Below are 12965 nucleotides of genomic sequence, written 5' to 3'. Positions count from 1 at the left end.
AACGAGGCACCCACCTTGGGCTGGTCATATCCCTGATGATGTCCTGTAGACGTTTCTTTTGACTTTGCATTCCTCACGCATTTTTCCTTAGACTATGGATTTTGTCCCTACTTGGGTTTTTGCCATAGCCTTAGGGTTTTTTAGTGAGACTTACTACTTATGCAAGTTCCTACCTTATTGAGAATAAGCGTTGTTCCTTGGAATCAATGCCGACGAGTCGACTTCCTCAACTTCTGCATGATGCTGAATCTACCTTGAGTATTTACCCACTCAAGGGGGAGTGTTGTAAACATTCCTAGTTTAAGTATGATTGTGTAAATCCTAGATAAGATTTGATTCTAGTTATCCTTTCCTATTACAACTTGTATTACTTGGAGAAGAAGGAATATCTTCTCTCCCTTTACTACTATAAATAAAGGCACAATGTAGGAGGGATAACAACACACACATTCCCCTACAATTCTACAAACACACCTCTCTCTCCTCTCTCTCTCTGCCGCCGGCCCTAGTCCCTCTGTCAGATAAAATAGACCACAACAAGATTTTGGTTTTAATTTCTAGTTTTTTTAAAACTAACAGATGAAAAAGACCTATTAATTATTATTTTTTGTTGTTATTATATTTTTTTTTTTTAATTTGACAGGAGTGATGCGGTGCTCGTAGAGGAAATTGTAGAATATGTTTATCGGAAATTGATTGACATCTCATCATCATCAAGGAAAGAGAATGGCTTGGTTGACATGGATTCTCATATGCATGAAATGCATTTATTATTACATCCTCCTGGAGTTGAAACGAATAATGTTCGCGTTGTTGGAATATGGGGTATGGGTGGTTTAGGCAAAACAACCATCGCTAGAGCTGTTTATGATGAAATCGCTAGTCGATTTGAAACTTGTTGCTTTCTTAAAAATGTCAAGGAGGGTTTCATGAAGCACGGCGAACTACATATGCAGACACAACTTCTATCTAGTATCTCGGACAACAAGGTGGGGAGCTCTGACATATCGAACAAAGGTTTTCAGGTGATGTTAAAAAGCCTTGGTCAGAGAAAAGTTCTTATTGTTGTTGATGATGTGGACAAATCAGAACAAATTGATGCTTTACTTGGAGAGCCACATTCCTTTGGTGGTGGAAGTAGGATTATTATAACAAGTAGAGATTCACAGTTACTAAGCATAGTTGATGTGATATATAATCCCAAGACTTTGAGTGATTCTGGAGCTCTGAAACTCTTTAGGCAGCACGCCTTCCGAAAAAACCAACCCACCAGAGATTATGATGATCTCTCTAAGCGTGTCGTAAAATATGCTCAAGGTCTGCCCTTAGCACTCAAAGTTTTGGGAGCTTTTCTTCTTAAAAAAACTATCCGTGAGTGGGAAGATGAGTTAGAAAAAATAAGGAAAATCCCGCAAAGGGGAATTCATGATGTGCTTAAATCAAGCTTCGATGGACTAGATGACACAGTGAAAGACATCTTTCTAGATATTGCATGTTTCTTTAAAGGGATGAAGAAAGACTGTGCAACCCGAATTATGGACGATTGTGGTTTCCATCCTCATATAGGAATAAGAGTTCTAATCGATCATGCTCTCATAACTGTCTCAGGGGAGGGGGAACTGGAGAAGCATGATTCATTAGAGGAAATGGGTCGGGAAATCGTCCGTCAAGAATCTATCAAAGAGCCTGGGAAACGAAGTAGGTTGTGGAGTTATGAAGATGTTAATCAAATGCTAACTCAAAATACGGTGAGAAGTCTTTTTCTTATGCAATTGTTAGTAGAAAGCTTCAACTTTTGACCAAAATCAATTTCTTAGGCCATTTGATAACCATTTTTGTTTTCAATTTTTAATTTTTAGTTTTCATTGTTTGAATAATTGAAAATTGAAAAAAAAATTAAACTAAAAACGAAATGATTATCAAACAGCTCCCTAAGAAACAAGCATTAATTTCATAATCTAAACTAAGGTTCTTTGTATTTTCTAATACTTTGATTTGCACAGGCTACGAAAACAGTTGAAAGCATAATCGTGGATTTCTCGTACTCAGACCGGGTATGCTTAAATGCTAAAGCTTTTGCTAGTATGACTCAACTAAGACTTCTCAAGATCAGTAGTGAGGGCTCCGTTTTTAAACGTGATTACTGGAAACACCACCTGAGTGGGCTCCGTTTTAAGTTACCTAACTTGAGGTATCTCTCCTGGTTTCAATTCCCTCTCAAGTCTTTGCCATCCAACTTTCAATTCAAAAATCTTGTTGAACTTGACATGCGATGTAGTCTCATTAACCGACTTTGGGAAGGAACCCAGGTATGTACAATCATTTACTTGTATTTGTTTCTTTTAAATGTTTGGGCTTTGAGTAAGATGTCTTATTAAGTAATGCATGTTTTCCTGAATGTTTTAACAGACGCAGGAAAAGTTGAAATTCATCAATTTAAGTCATTGTCAAAACCTTGAGATAACCCCTGACTTCACAAATGTGCCAAATCTTGAGAGGCTAATTGTTCAAAGTTGTACACGCTTAGTTGAGGTTCACGGGTCGATTTTGACTCTTACAAAGCTTGTTTTATTAGATCTGAATTGGTGCAATGAACTTAAGATTCTACCCAACAACATTGGCATGCAATCTCTCAAAACCTTTAATCTAAGAGGTTGCACCAATCTTGAGATGTTTCCAGAGATTTCAGAAGGTATGGAGGAGTTAGAAGAGCTTAATTTAACCGCGTCAAAAATTAAAGTACTGCCCGAGTCAATTAATAATCTCACGGGATTGAGTCATTTAAACTTAGAATTTTCCAAGGAACTTGAGAGTCTACCCAGCAAAATTCGTATGAGATCTCTCAAAACCTTTAATCTTTATGGCTGCTCCAATCTTGTGATGTTTCCAGAGATTTCAAAATGTATGGAGGAGTTAGAAGAGCTTAATTTATCCGAGTCAAAAATTAAAGAACTGCCCATGTCAATTAATAATCTCACGGGGTTGTGTCATTTCAACCTAAAAGATTGCAAGGAACTTAAGAGTCTTCCAGGCTGCATTCGTATGAAATGTCTCAAAACCTTGAACCTTCATGGCTGCTCCAGTCTTGAGATGTTTCCATCGATGTCAAAAGGTATTGAGGGGTTAGAAAAGCTTGATTTACGCTGCTCAAAAATTAAAGAACTGCCCCCATCAATTAATAATCTTACGGGGTTGAGTCATTTGAATCTACTATACTGCAAGAAACTTAAGAGTCTTCCCAGCAGCATTCGTATGAAATCACTCAAAAGCTTTGATCTTTATGGTTGCTCGAGCCTTGAGATGTTTCCAGAGATTACAGAAGTGATTGAAGGGTTAGAATTTCTTAATTTATCCGGATCAAAAATTAAAGAACTACCATGGTCGATTAATAATCTCACGGGATTGACTTATTTGAAGCTAAACGACTGCGAGGAACTAAAGAGCCTTCCAAGCAGCATTTGTCAGCTCAAGTCCCTTGTCCGTCTCTCTGTTTCCGGTTGTACAAAATTTGAGGTGTTTCCAAGCATTGAAGAAAATATGGAAGGATTAAGATATCTTATCTTGGATAAAACATCTATCAAAGAGCTTCCCCCCTGGATTGAACGGCTTACGGGGCTTCAGTATTTAAGTCTTCCTGACACTCTCTATAATTTGGCATGAGTTAAAACAGACACAGAGATCCGTCGTGGCACGGGTCCCTCTCCACCCCAACCCCCCAATTTCTAGGTAATCAAAATTCAAACCCTACTTTTGATTCGGAATTAAATTTCCAAATTTGGGAAATTTTATTATCTGAATAAAGAAATAATTTTCAGTGGTTTTGGGTACTCTCTGCTGATAAACACATGGATACGAAGCTCTGTTTTGAAGCAATCAATCGGACACTACGCCGCGTTGCGGTGGCTTTGGTGGAATTGGCGTGGTCAGACGGCTAGCCATGGCTGCATATTTTGAAATCCCAAGAGGTGGCATTTTCCAAGGAGAGGTACATAACTCCACCGCCGGGTTCTTTTGATTTGTGCTTGTGCAGAAACTGTGAAGATATTGGTATGTCAATTCCCGTTGCTAACTTGCTAATGCCACCGGTGCTCCTCCAATTTGGGTGAAAGGTACTTTGCATTTCCTTTTATCTTAACGTTTCTATATCTGCAAATTACAGTGGATGAACGCTCTGAATTTGTGTAAATGACTTTTTTTTTTTGGTATATGTGGGGCATAATGATGGGATTTTCAATTGCTTGTCGTATGAATCATCAACAAACTCTGCATTCATCAGTAAAACCACGGTATTCAATACAACGAACAAGAGCTGCTATGCAGCCTTTTAAGTTCTACTGAAAATTGCATAGATGTCATCCATCTTGCCTTAACAAATACAATGGAGAAGTTACAACTCAAACTGTTAAAGTTTTCCACCAATCTTTAGTGATGCCAGTTTTAGTAGCATGCTCACATAAAATCTGCCAAAAATATACATATGTCAAGATTTTAACACCCTTGTGCATCATTTATTCCGCTGGCGAGTTTGATCTTTAAGTTTCTTTTGTTGGAAAAATTTGATCTTGAAGTCTGGCACACATGCTTTTGCAGGGAAGATGTATGAGATTGGATCGTCTGGAATTAGCAGCCTAGAAGGGCACATCAAGAGGGGGAATAAATAAGAGCCTCAACGAGCTCATCTCCCTCTTTGGAAGAATGTCCCATGTACCAACTAATGCTAAAGCTGTAGACGCTAGAATTGAATGGTTCTAGTAGTTTCAGGTTACATTAATATATTTCTAGCATCTGTATATGTACTGTTTGGGGGACGTTATCGCCTGGGCCGGCCGGCCCTGGTCCAGTGCAAACAGTGCACCTGTCCAGGGCCGAAATTGTTTTGGGGGCACTTCCTTCGCGAATTGGGACAGCAGTGACCTGAGCCTTTTCTTCCAGACCAGTGCCCTTCGGTCGCAGCTTTCCTTATCAGCCTCTTGACCTCCGAAATCACCCAAAACTCGACTGAATTTTACAGAATCGGTCGCTGTCGTTCACCGCTGTAGTCCTCTGTGCGCAGCTCATTGAGCTTTCTGGGTACTCTTGTTCCGAGCACACAGTGAGTACTATACTAATATTTCACTAAATAATGCCCATTTATATGTTTAATTGTTAAATTTGTGATTAAAGTAACTTTGAGATACCCAGACTGTTAAAATCCACTGCTGCTTGTTTTCCAGATTCAGACGAAAGAGTTTGCTTTGGTGGGGAGTGTTCCCCGTAACTGATCCGTGAGTAAAATATTGATTCTCTGGACGTCTGATTAGTGAAAAGCCTTACTTTCATAGCTCCTTCCAATTTTTTCAACATATTGGTCCCACTAAGTTGATTATTTCAAATTTTGAATGTATAGCTCACTATTTGGTGCCCCCTGATCTGAAGTTTTCAGGTTCTGTTGAAATTTCCTTTCTTGAAACTAACTATTGTGTAAATTGATGAACATCCATGGGATACATTTTAAATTAGGCTCTTATGTGCTTCAAACTCAATTGTAATTGGTTACTGGCTTTTCTTGACCAGGTGATTCATGGTTCTTAAATTCTCCAGAAGAATAACTGGGATTCGTCCTTGCAGATGAAGGTTTCAATGTATGGGTAGGGAATGTGCGTCAAACACGTTGGAGTCAGGGACACACATCTTTATCAGAAGAGAATAAGATTTATGCTTTACTGTAGGATTATCGGCATTGGAGTTGGCAGGAATTGGCTCGATTTGATCTATCAGAAATGATGCGCTGCATATACGGGTATTACACCTCTTCATCTACTTCAAATCTCCTTCCCTTGCTGCGCTACTTTTGGTGTTTACTCAATTTATTCATGTTATTAGGGAACAATCATGTCTTTAGCAGCTCTCATCCAGCCGGATATAGCAGAACTGGTTGAAGCTGCCGCTCTTCTGTCCAATATCACACTTGGAGCGTATCACTTCTAAAATTGCACTTAGAATGGTTTACTTATTTGCAGTGGCGGATCCAGGAAATAATGTTTGGGGGGTCAATAAGGATATTTTTTTTTAACAGAAACGGCATGCATATCGTCATTTCATCGGGTCTTGGTAGGATAGCGCAACCAGCTACTCCAAAATCCTTGTTCAAAGGTCCTGAATGTTCAAACATGGAGGAAGAGATTGCTTCAACTTGTCAGCCTTCTCGGAATCAAACACACAAATATGAAGCACAAATGTATCTGAGCATGCACGTGAGACCTTGAGAACTAGGAAATTTTCATGTTTTTCAATTTAGATGTAAGAGTTAATATCTTACTGTGCCAAATACAGCAACTGCTGATTTTCTCATCTGCATCTACCCAACCATTATGCTTGGATCTCTCATAGAAGAAACAACTTGTTCACTAATATTTTGCAATTGGAAAAAGAAAAATGAATTCCTTGTGAATATCTGGCAAAGCATATCACAATTCCGTCATAGGGAAAGGCATGGTTACAAGTTCAATTATAGAGCCAAACCTGATTAAAAGCACGCAGTTTGCTTTTAAGTGTTGAGAAGGGTTTCTGTAAAACCCCTCCCCAAAGATTTCCTTGTAATTTCACAATTTCCCTACAGTTAAATGAAGTTTACAATTTGGTCCCCACTTACTTACCCTATCCGGATCCCTTTTTGGGATTTCCTACCTATCACAACTTGCCACGGGGCAAGTCCCCATTGTCCTCCTTCTCATCTCCCCGAACTCTCCTCTCTCTCTCTCTCTCTCTCTCTCTCTCTCTCTCTCTCTCTCTCTCTCTCTCTCTCTCTCTCTCTCTCTCTCTCTTTTTCACTCTTTAACCCTCTCACTCTCTCCGATCGAATCCACACCCACGCACACCCACACCACTACCCCGACGAAGGTCTACATCACCACCACCCCGAGGACTTTCCTTCCCTCTCTCTCTTTCTCTCGTCTTTGTGAAGTGGGAATTAAAGGTCAGAAACTCTACACAGAACCTACACGTCGCGCGAGCTGCTTCTTCTTCCTCTTCCTGCCGAGTCTTCTTCTTCCTCTTCCTGACAACCCCGACAACCCCAGCTCCAAGAGGTCGCATATGGGAGCTTCAAGGTTGTTTCCATGGTTTCCAAGGGGTCGTTTGACCCCGACGACCCCACTGTGGATCCGCCCCTGCTTATTTGTTGATGCATATGTTCATCTTTTCAGATGTTCTTTTTATATTAGTAATCTTGTTATCTTCTGTGCATTGTATGCAGAGAATAGGCCGTCAACCTTTTGGATTCAATATGTAATGGCCAAGTTGACTGCTTGGAGTGGTTGCATGTGACTTTGTTTTTTATTGTTGGGGTTTCGGTACTATGATTCCCCCCGTTGTATATTGTTTCTTCAAGTAATAGAATATGGGCGTGAGGGCCTAGCCTCCCAGCTTCGACTGGGTTCCAGCCCTCTTTAAATATTTCTTTTTAATTTATATTGTTGTACTGGAAAAGGACATATTTTGACGCAGGCACCAAAAATCTCAGGATCAGCTCTGGTGGTCTAATATCCTAGTGGATAGGCGTTAGGTTTCTACTCACATTCCATAACCTAATAGTTTAGGACTCTCTCCTTAATAATAGAAATTTTCTATTTAAAAAAAAAATGTATGCAAAGAATTTGTGTAATTTTGAACTCGTAAGAAATGAAAATAGTTAATTCACTCATTAAAATTATTAATCTCACACTTGATCAACTTGTATATAAATGAGAGTATCATTTTTATTCTTTTTTTTTATTATTACGAATGATTTTACACTAATATATATATCAAAGAAACAGAATTATTTAAACTTAAAACACAATAAGTTAAAAAATAAACATCATCATTAGAGCAATTCATCACCTGCAATTCTTATTTTTCTAGTTCTAAGTAAACGTAAAATGTTTGTATTAGGTAAGGAACCCTCTCAACAGTAACGGTTTTGGGAAGGACGAAGTGTTTGACCATTTAGAGCCTCTGAAATCTATCAGAAATGTTTGTATTAGGTAAGTAATATAATATAGGCGTAAGGGCCTAGTCCCCCAGCTTCGATTGGGTTCTAGCCCTCTATAAATATTTCTTTTTAATTTATGTTGTACTGGAAAAAGACACGTTTTGAGCATTCGCTCCGGGCACCAAAAAAATTCAAGACCAGTATTGGTCTAATATCCTAGTGGAGAGGCGTTAGGGTTCTACTCATACGTCCCGAGTTCGAAACTCTCTCTTCGTAATGTAATAATTTTATACTCTCCTTAATATCTTTTTTTTTTAAATGTATGCAAAGAATTTGTCTAATTTTGAACGCGTAAGAAATGAAAATGGTTAATTGAGTCACTCATTAAAAGTATTAATCTCACACTTGATCATCTTATATATGAAGGAGAGTGTCTCATTTTAAGTTTTTTTATCACAAACAATATTTTACACTAAGAGAGGGAAAAATGTTTAAACTTGAAACATAATGAGTTAAAAAATAAACCTCATCATCAGAACAATTCATCACTTGCAATTCACAATGTTTGCATGAGGCAAGTAACCTTCTCAAGAGTGGCGCCTTTGGAGGAGGGTGAAGTATTCAATCACACAGAACCTCCGATGTCTCAAAGACAATCAACACACCTAAGGTCATCTCCAATCGATCCGGCCAAAGGATCATAGGGTTAAAAATAACTCAGAATAACACGAAAACCGTTTCCAACCGAAGGCTAGGCCAAAGGGCTTGGGGCCCCATTGGGCCAAAACCTCCCAAATCAGGCCAGCAGGCTGGCCATTTTCAGCTAGCCAGCCAGCCCTCCAGCAGCAGAATGTCAAGCTTGACTTTGTGGCAGGTGCAATAATACCATGCTTTCTTCGGTATTGTGGCAAGTGGCACTCAAAATATATCATGAAATCTTATTTTAATATGGTAATTTAATTTAATTAATCATATTAATTCAATTAGAATAATAAATTATTGAGCAATTATGTTTGGTCTATGACCATTTAGCCCCCTCGGTTGGAGATGAGTTTTTTGTCAAAAGGCTATGTTTGGCATATGATCATTTGACCCACTCGGTTAGATATGGTATAAAATATAACCTGATATTATTTATTAAAATATAATTCATTGCAGGATTATAGTACTAAACATGACTTTTTAGTCCTCATTCGGTTAGAGATGACCTATCTTTATGTTTCGACGTTTATCATCAGATAATAAAATTTTAAATGTGACATACCGAACAACTACTCGAATCCAACGACACCAGGTCCCCTAAAAATCATTTTTAAATGTGGGTGATTCTTCCCTCATTTTTTTTTTGCCGGTCACTCACTCTCTCTCTCTCTCTCTCTCCTAATCCTAGAGTTCGGTAGTTGACAAGTGTTCTGCACAATTTCGGTGCTTCAAGATATACATTTGTTTTGTCTCCACTTGCACCATCGCCATTTCTCAGAGAGCCTTCTTCTCTGCTTCTCTGGAATTTACCAGTGAAAGAAACCTCAAGAGAAACAGAAAGCTCTGCCTTCTGGTTTGAGAGAGAGAGAGAGCTCCCAAAAATGATACGGAAATTGTTTTATAGCCTGTAATTTTTAGTTTTTACATGCTTAATTGTGCAGATTTTGTATCATAGAGGGGCCTGAAACAGTGCAGGACTTTGCGACAATGGAGCTGCAGGAAATTCAAGATAATATTCGGAGTCGTCGCAACAAAATTTTCTTGCATATGGAGGAAGTGAGAGCAATTGCTTGTTGCTACCACTTTCTCAGTTTAGCATGTTTTAAATTACTCTCCAATTGCCATTAGAAATGTGTTCTTTAAGAATGAGCTTCGATATGCGTAGGTTCGCGGGCTGAGGATACAACAGCGGATTAAACGTGCAGAGCTTGGAGCGGTAAATGAAGATCAAGAAAACGAACTTCCTAGTTTTCCATCGTTCATTCCATTTTTGCCTCCCCTGGTAAGCTGGTGCCCCTGTGAAGACATGTATTTTCACATGTTTTAGCCATATTTTGTTGTAGCCTTTTGTCGATTCATAAAAAATTGCGAAAACTAGTGTTTGTGCAAAGTATTAATCACAAGGTGAATTCATTGCTTGCAGAGTTCAGACAACCTTAAGCAATATTATGCTGTTTGTTATTCAATTATTGCGGGGTTTATCCTTTTCGGTGGCCTCATAGCACCCTCCGTAAGTTCTTTATGCATTAACTTGTTGTGATTAGTTTTAACAGTTATCATAAACATTATTTTCTTTTTACTGGTCCGACAATATGGTTCGGAATTTGCAAGTAAAAAATGAGGAAACATAACAAAATAAGTGTAGTTGTTGCTTATAAAACATGGATTCGGTTATGTTTGTAACTCTTTGCCTACAATTACCTTTACATCTTTCAGTTGGAGTTGAAGCTGGGAATAGGAGGCACATCATATAAAGACTTTATAGTAAATATGCATCTGCCGTTGCAGTTGAGGTATTGCTCATATCTCAGGCTATTAACCCTCCTGTTCTCTAGTAATTATCGTTTTGAAAATTTGTACCATCTATCGTGTTATAAAAGGTCGTACCCAGTGCACAAGGCTCCCGCTTTACGCAGGGTCTGGGAGAGGTGAATGTCGGCTAGCCTTACCCCCATTTATGGAGAGGCTGCTCCCAAGTCTCGAACCCGAGACCTACCATCTATCGTGTTATGAATCTTTAAATTCGATTGTTACTGTTTTCCGTCTGTAACGTAGGAATCAAATGCTTTGGGAACCGATATAGTCAAGGATCCTCAATTTTTACACATTAGAAAAACCTAGGATGTCATATTTCTTGAAACGAAGCTAAATAATGTTGATACTATGTTGTTAACAGTTTTGTTTATTGATCTCCTTTACTTTCAAACTGCAGTCAAGTTGATCCCATAGTGGCGTCATTCTCTGGAGGAGCAGTCGGAGTGATCTCAGCATTGATGGTAGTTGAAATAAACAATGTGAAACAGCAGGAGCATAAACGATGCAAATATTGTCTTGGAACTGGTGTGATAATGTCCTCTATTTCTGACTTTTCGTTTTATGTACTGTAGCTTTAAATATATACGATGGAGATGTTCAGATTGTTAAGGATAGTAATCCAATGGTAGAATATGAAGACACTTGTCAAAAGATTAGAAAGGTTGTTAGAGAGGTTGTTAATGCGATTGCTGACATATTATCACAATACAAAACTGGTGAAGTAGGAATAGTAAGATGCACAAAGGTCAGTAATTGCTTAATCCAATCCAGTTCTACATCAACGCACAAAGCACATTGAGGTTGATATTCATTTTGTTCGCGAACGAGTTGCAAAGAAGCAGTTGCTTGTTCAGTTTGTGTCTTCCAGTGAGCAATATGCAGACATACTGACCAAGGGATTATCTGCTCCTCTCTTTCAGATTCATTGTCGCAATCTCAGTTTGGATTCTACCTCTCCTGAGCTTGAGGGGGGATGTTAAGGATAGTAATCCAATGGTAGAATATGAAGACACTTGTCAAAAGATTAGAAAGGTTGTTAGAGAGGTTGTTAGAGTTAGTTAGCAGTTTCATATAGTATATAGTCTTAATATTGTAAGATTGATGATATAGAAAATATTACATATGAAGTATTAACTTCTCTCTCTAAATCTCTCTCTCTCTCTTTCTCTCGTACTGCATATTCTTCTGCTATTACAGTGTAGTTTACACAGATTGGTTTCATATGTCAACTTACCTGTGTATTTGATACTTACGCAGGATATCTTGCTTGTGCTCGTTGCTCCAGCACTGGAACCCTTGTTCTTACTGAACCAGTATCGACAGCTGATGGCGGAAACCAACCCCTATCTCTGCCAAAAACTGAACGATGTTCAAATTGCTCAGGAGCGGGAAAGGTTAGTCCGTTGAATGTTTATTGCATACTAAATTCCTTTTAGTGCCTGCCGCTTAGATGTACTATATTCACAAGCTTAATTTAGTAGCAAAAAATTGCACTGGAAATGAAGTCTAAGATTAATTTAGTAGCAAAATTTTGAGAAGTGACTTCCAAATGGCAGCTATATCTAACATTGCGTCTGTAAATGTGGCAGGTAATGTGCCCGACATGCCTTTGCACTGGAATGGCGATGGCAAGTGAACACGACCCTCGGATCGATCCCTTTGATTAGAAGTGGAGCGGCATCGGTAGTCGTTCCCTTACCACTTACAACCTTCTCTCTCTTTTTTGATGCAAATGCAATACATACATCCTCTCATAAGTCGTGTCATAAGCAAGGAACGTCTGTATACATCAACTGTTCAAGAATTTGACCAGACATGTGATTGCGATTCAAAAGTTTTCTTCCCTTGTTCAACTTTGATTTAAAACATCTTTCTGGGTTAGAATCAATTTCTTTCGAGGTATCGCCGTTGTGCACGGAATCAAAACTGCCTTGGTGCTCGTCCCAATGATTAACGAGGGAATTGTTATTAGGATTCACCAAAATCACAATTTTGGAGAAAACGTTGGAAAAGTGACAAAGTGGCAACACACACACACACATAAACATAAATTGAACTTAGCTTGCATTTTGCACAACAAATACTTGTAATACAAGATATACGGACAACAGAATGAAAACGCCAGCTCCGGGGTTTCTCAATTTCACCGGAGAGGAGGCCGGGAGCCATTACGCCAAGTTCGAAGTGGAGATAGCAAAGAGTAACGGGAATGAAGGACTAGTCCGCATCAGATGCTGTTACAACAATGGAGGTGGAGCTCTCGCATACAAAAACTAGTAGCACATTGAAGTTTGGAGCCGGCTTTCCGGTATTTAAAGTTTGGAGATGACGGCAACATCCTAGCCGGTTAGGTAGGTTAACGGCAACATCCTTGCCAGCTTTCCGGTAATCGCAGATGACGGAAAGGTCAAGAGTGGGTTTATAGGAGCATTCAAGTTTGGAGAAACTGAGACAATACTAAATAATGCACAGGAGACTGCATGGATGATGGCGTTTA

General features: G+C 39.0%; 2 protein-coding genes and 1 long non-coding RNA gene across 5 annotated transcripts; all 3 read left to right on the top strand.

The window, feature by feature from the left end:
• The first annotated feature begins 740 nt into the window (after window positions 1–740).
• On the top strand, window positions 741–3660 carry LOC139187582 (disease resistance protein RPV1-like). Its single transcript, XM_070825811.1, has 3 exons — window positions 741–1748; window positions 2004–2309; window positions 2410–3660. The coding sequence occupies exons 1-3, from the start codon at window positions 741–743 to the stop codon at window positions 3658–3660; spliced, it is 2565 nt and encodes an 854-aa protein (XP_070681912.1).
• A 1167-nt stretch (window positions 3661–4827) lies between these two features.
• On the top strand, window positions 4828–6430 carry LOC114825906 (uncharacterized). Of its 3 annotated transcripts, XR_011583144.1 has the most exons (5): window positions 4828–5092; window positions 5214–5264; window positions 5554–5621; window positions 5709–5779; window positions 5863–6430. It is a non-coding gene; the product is annotated as an uncharacterized lncRNA (long non-coding RNA). The 3 variants fall into 3 exon arrangements; XR_011583145.1 differs by lacking the exon at window positions 4828–5092 and having other exon boundaries at window positions 5239–5422; XR_011583143.1 differs by lacking the exons at window positions 4828–5092; window positions 5214–5264; window positions 5554–5621 and having other exon boundaries at window positions 5641–5779.
• Window positions 6431–9532: 3102 nt separating this feature from the next.
• LOC103439575 (protein ORANGE, chloroplastic) lies at window positions 9533–12758 on the top strand. Its single transcript, XM_008378136.4, has 7 exons — window positions 9533–9709; window positions 9819–9935; window positions 10077–10163; window positions 10370–10446; window positions 10866–10993; window positions 11726–11862; window positions 12058–12758. Exons 1-7 carry the CDS (start codon window positions 9641–9643, stop codon window positions 12133–12135), a joined length of 693 nt encoding a protein of 230 aa, XP_008376358.2. The 5' UTR covers window positions 9533–9640; the 3' UTR covers window positions 12136–12758.
• The last annotated feature ends 207 nt before the right edge of the window (window positions 12759–12965 follow it).

The sequence above is a fragment of the Malus domestica genome, chromosome 07, assembly GCF_042453785.1.
Source record: "Malus domestica chromosome 07, GDT2T_hap1".
Classification (NCBI taxonomy): Eukaryota; Viridiplantae; Streptophyta; class Magnoliopsida; order Rosales; family Rosaceae; genus Malus; species Malus domestica.
This window is presented reverse-complemented; position numbering and strand designations above follow the sequence as displayed.

Coding starts and splice junctions, on each gene's coding strand:
- LOC139187582 (XM_070825811.1), top strand. CDS start 741: ATGGATTCTCATATGCATGAAATGCATTTATTATTACATCCTCCTGGA. Junction 1,749..2,003: donor AAATGCTAACTCAAAATACG/GTGAGAAGTCTT, acceptor TGATTTGCACAG/GCTACGAAAACAGTTGAAAG. Junction 2,310..2,409: donor GACTTTGGGAAGGAACCCAG/GTATGTACAATC, acceptor ATGTTTTAACAG/ACGCAGGAAAAGTTGAAATT.
- LOC103439575 (XM_008378136.4), top strand. CDS start 9,641: ATGGAGCTGCAGGAAATTCAAGATAATATTCGGAGTCGTCGCAACAAA. Junction 10,164..10,369: donor GTGGCCTCATAGCACCCTCC/GTAAGTTCTTTA, acceptor TACATCTTTCAG/TTGGAGTTGAAGCTGGGAAT. Junction 10,994..11,725: donor CAAATATTGTCTTGGAACTG/GTGTGATAATGT, acceptor ATACTTACGCAG/GATATCTTGCTTGTGCTCGT.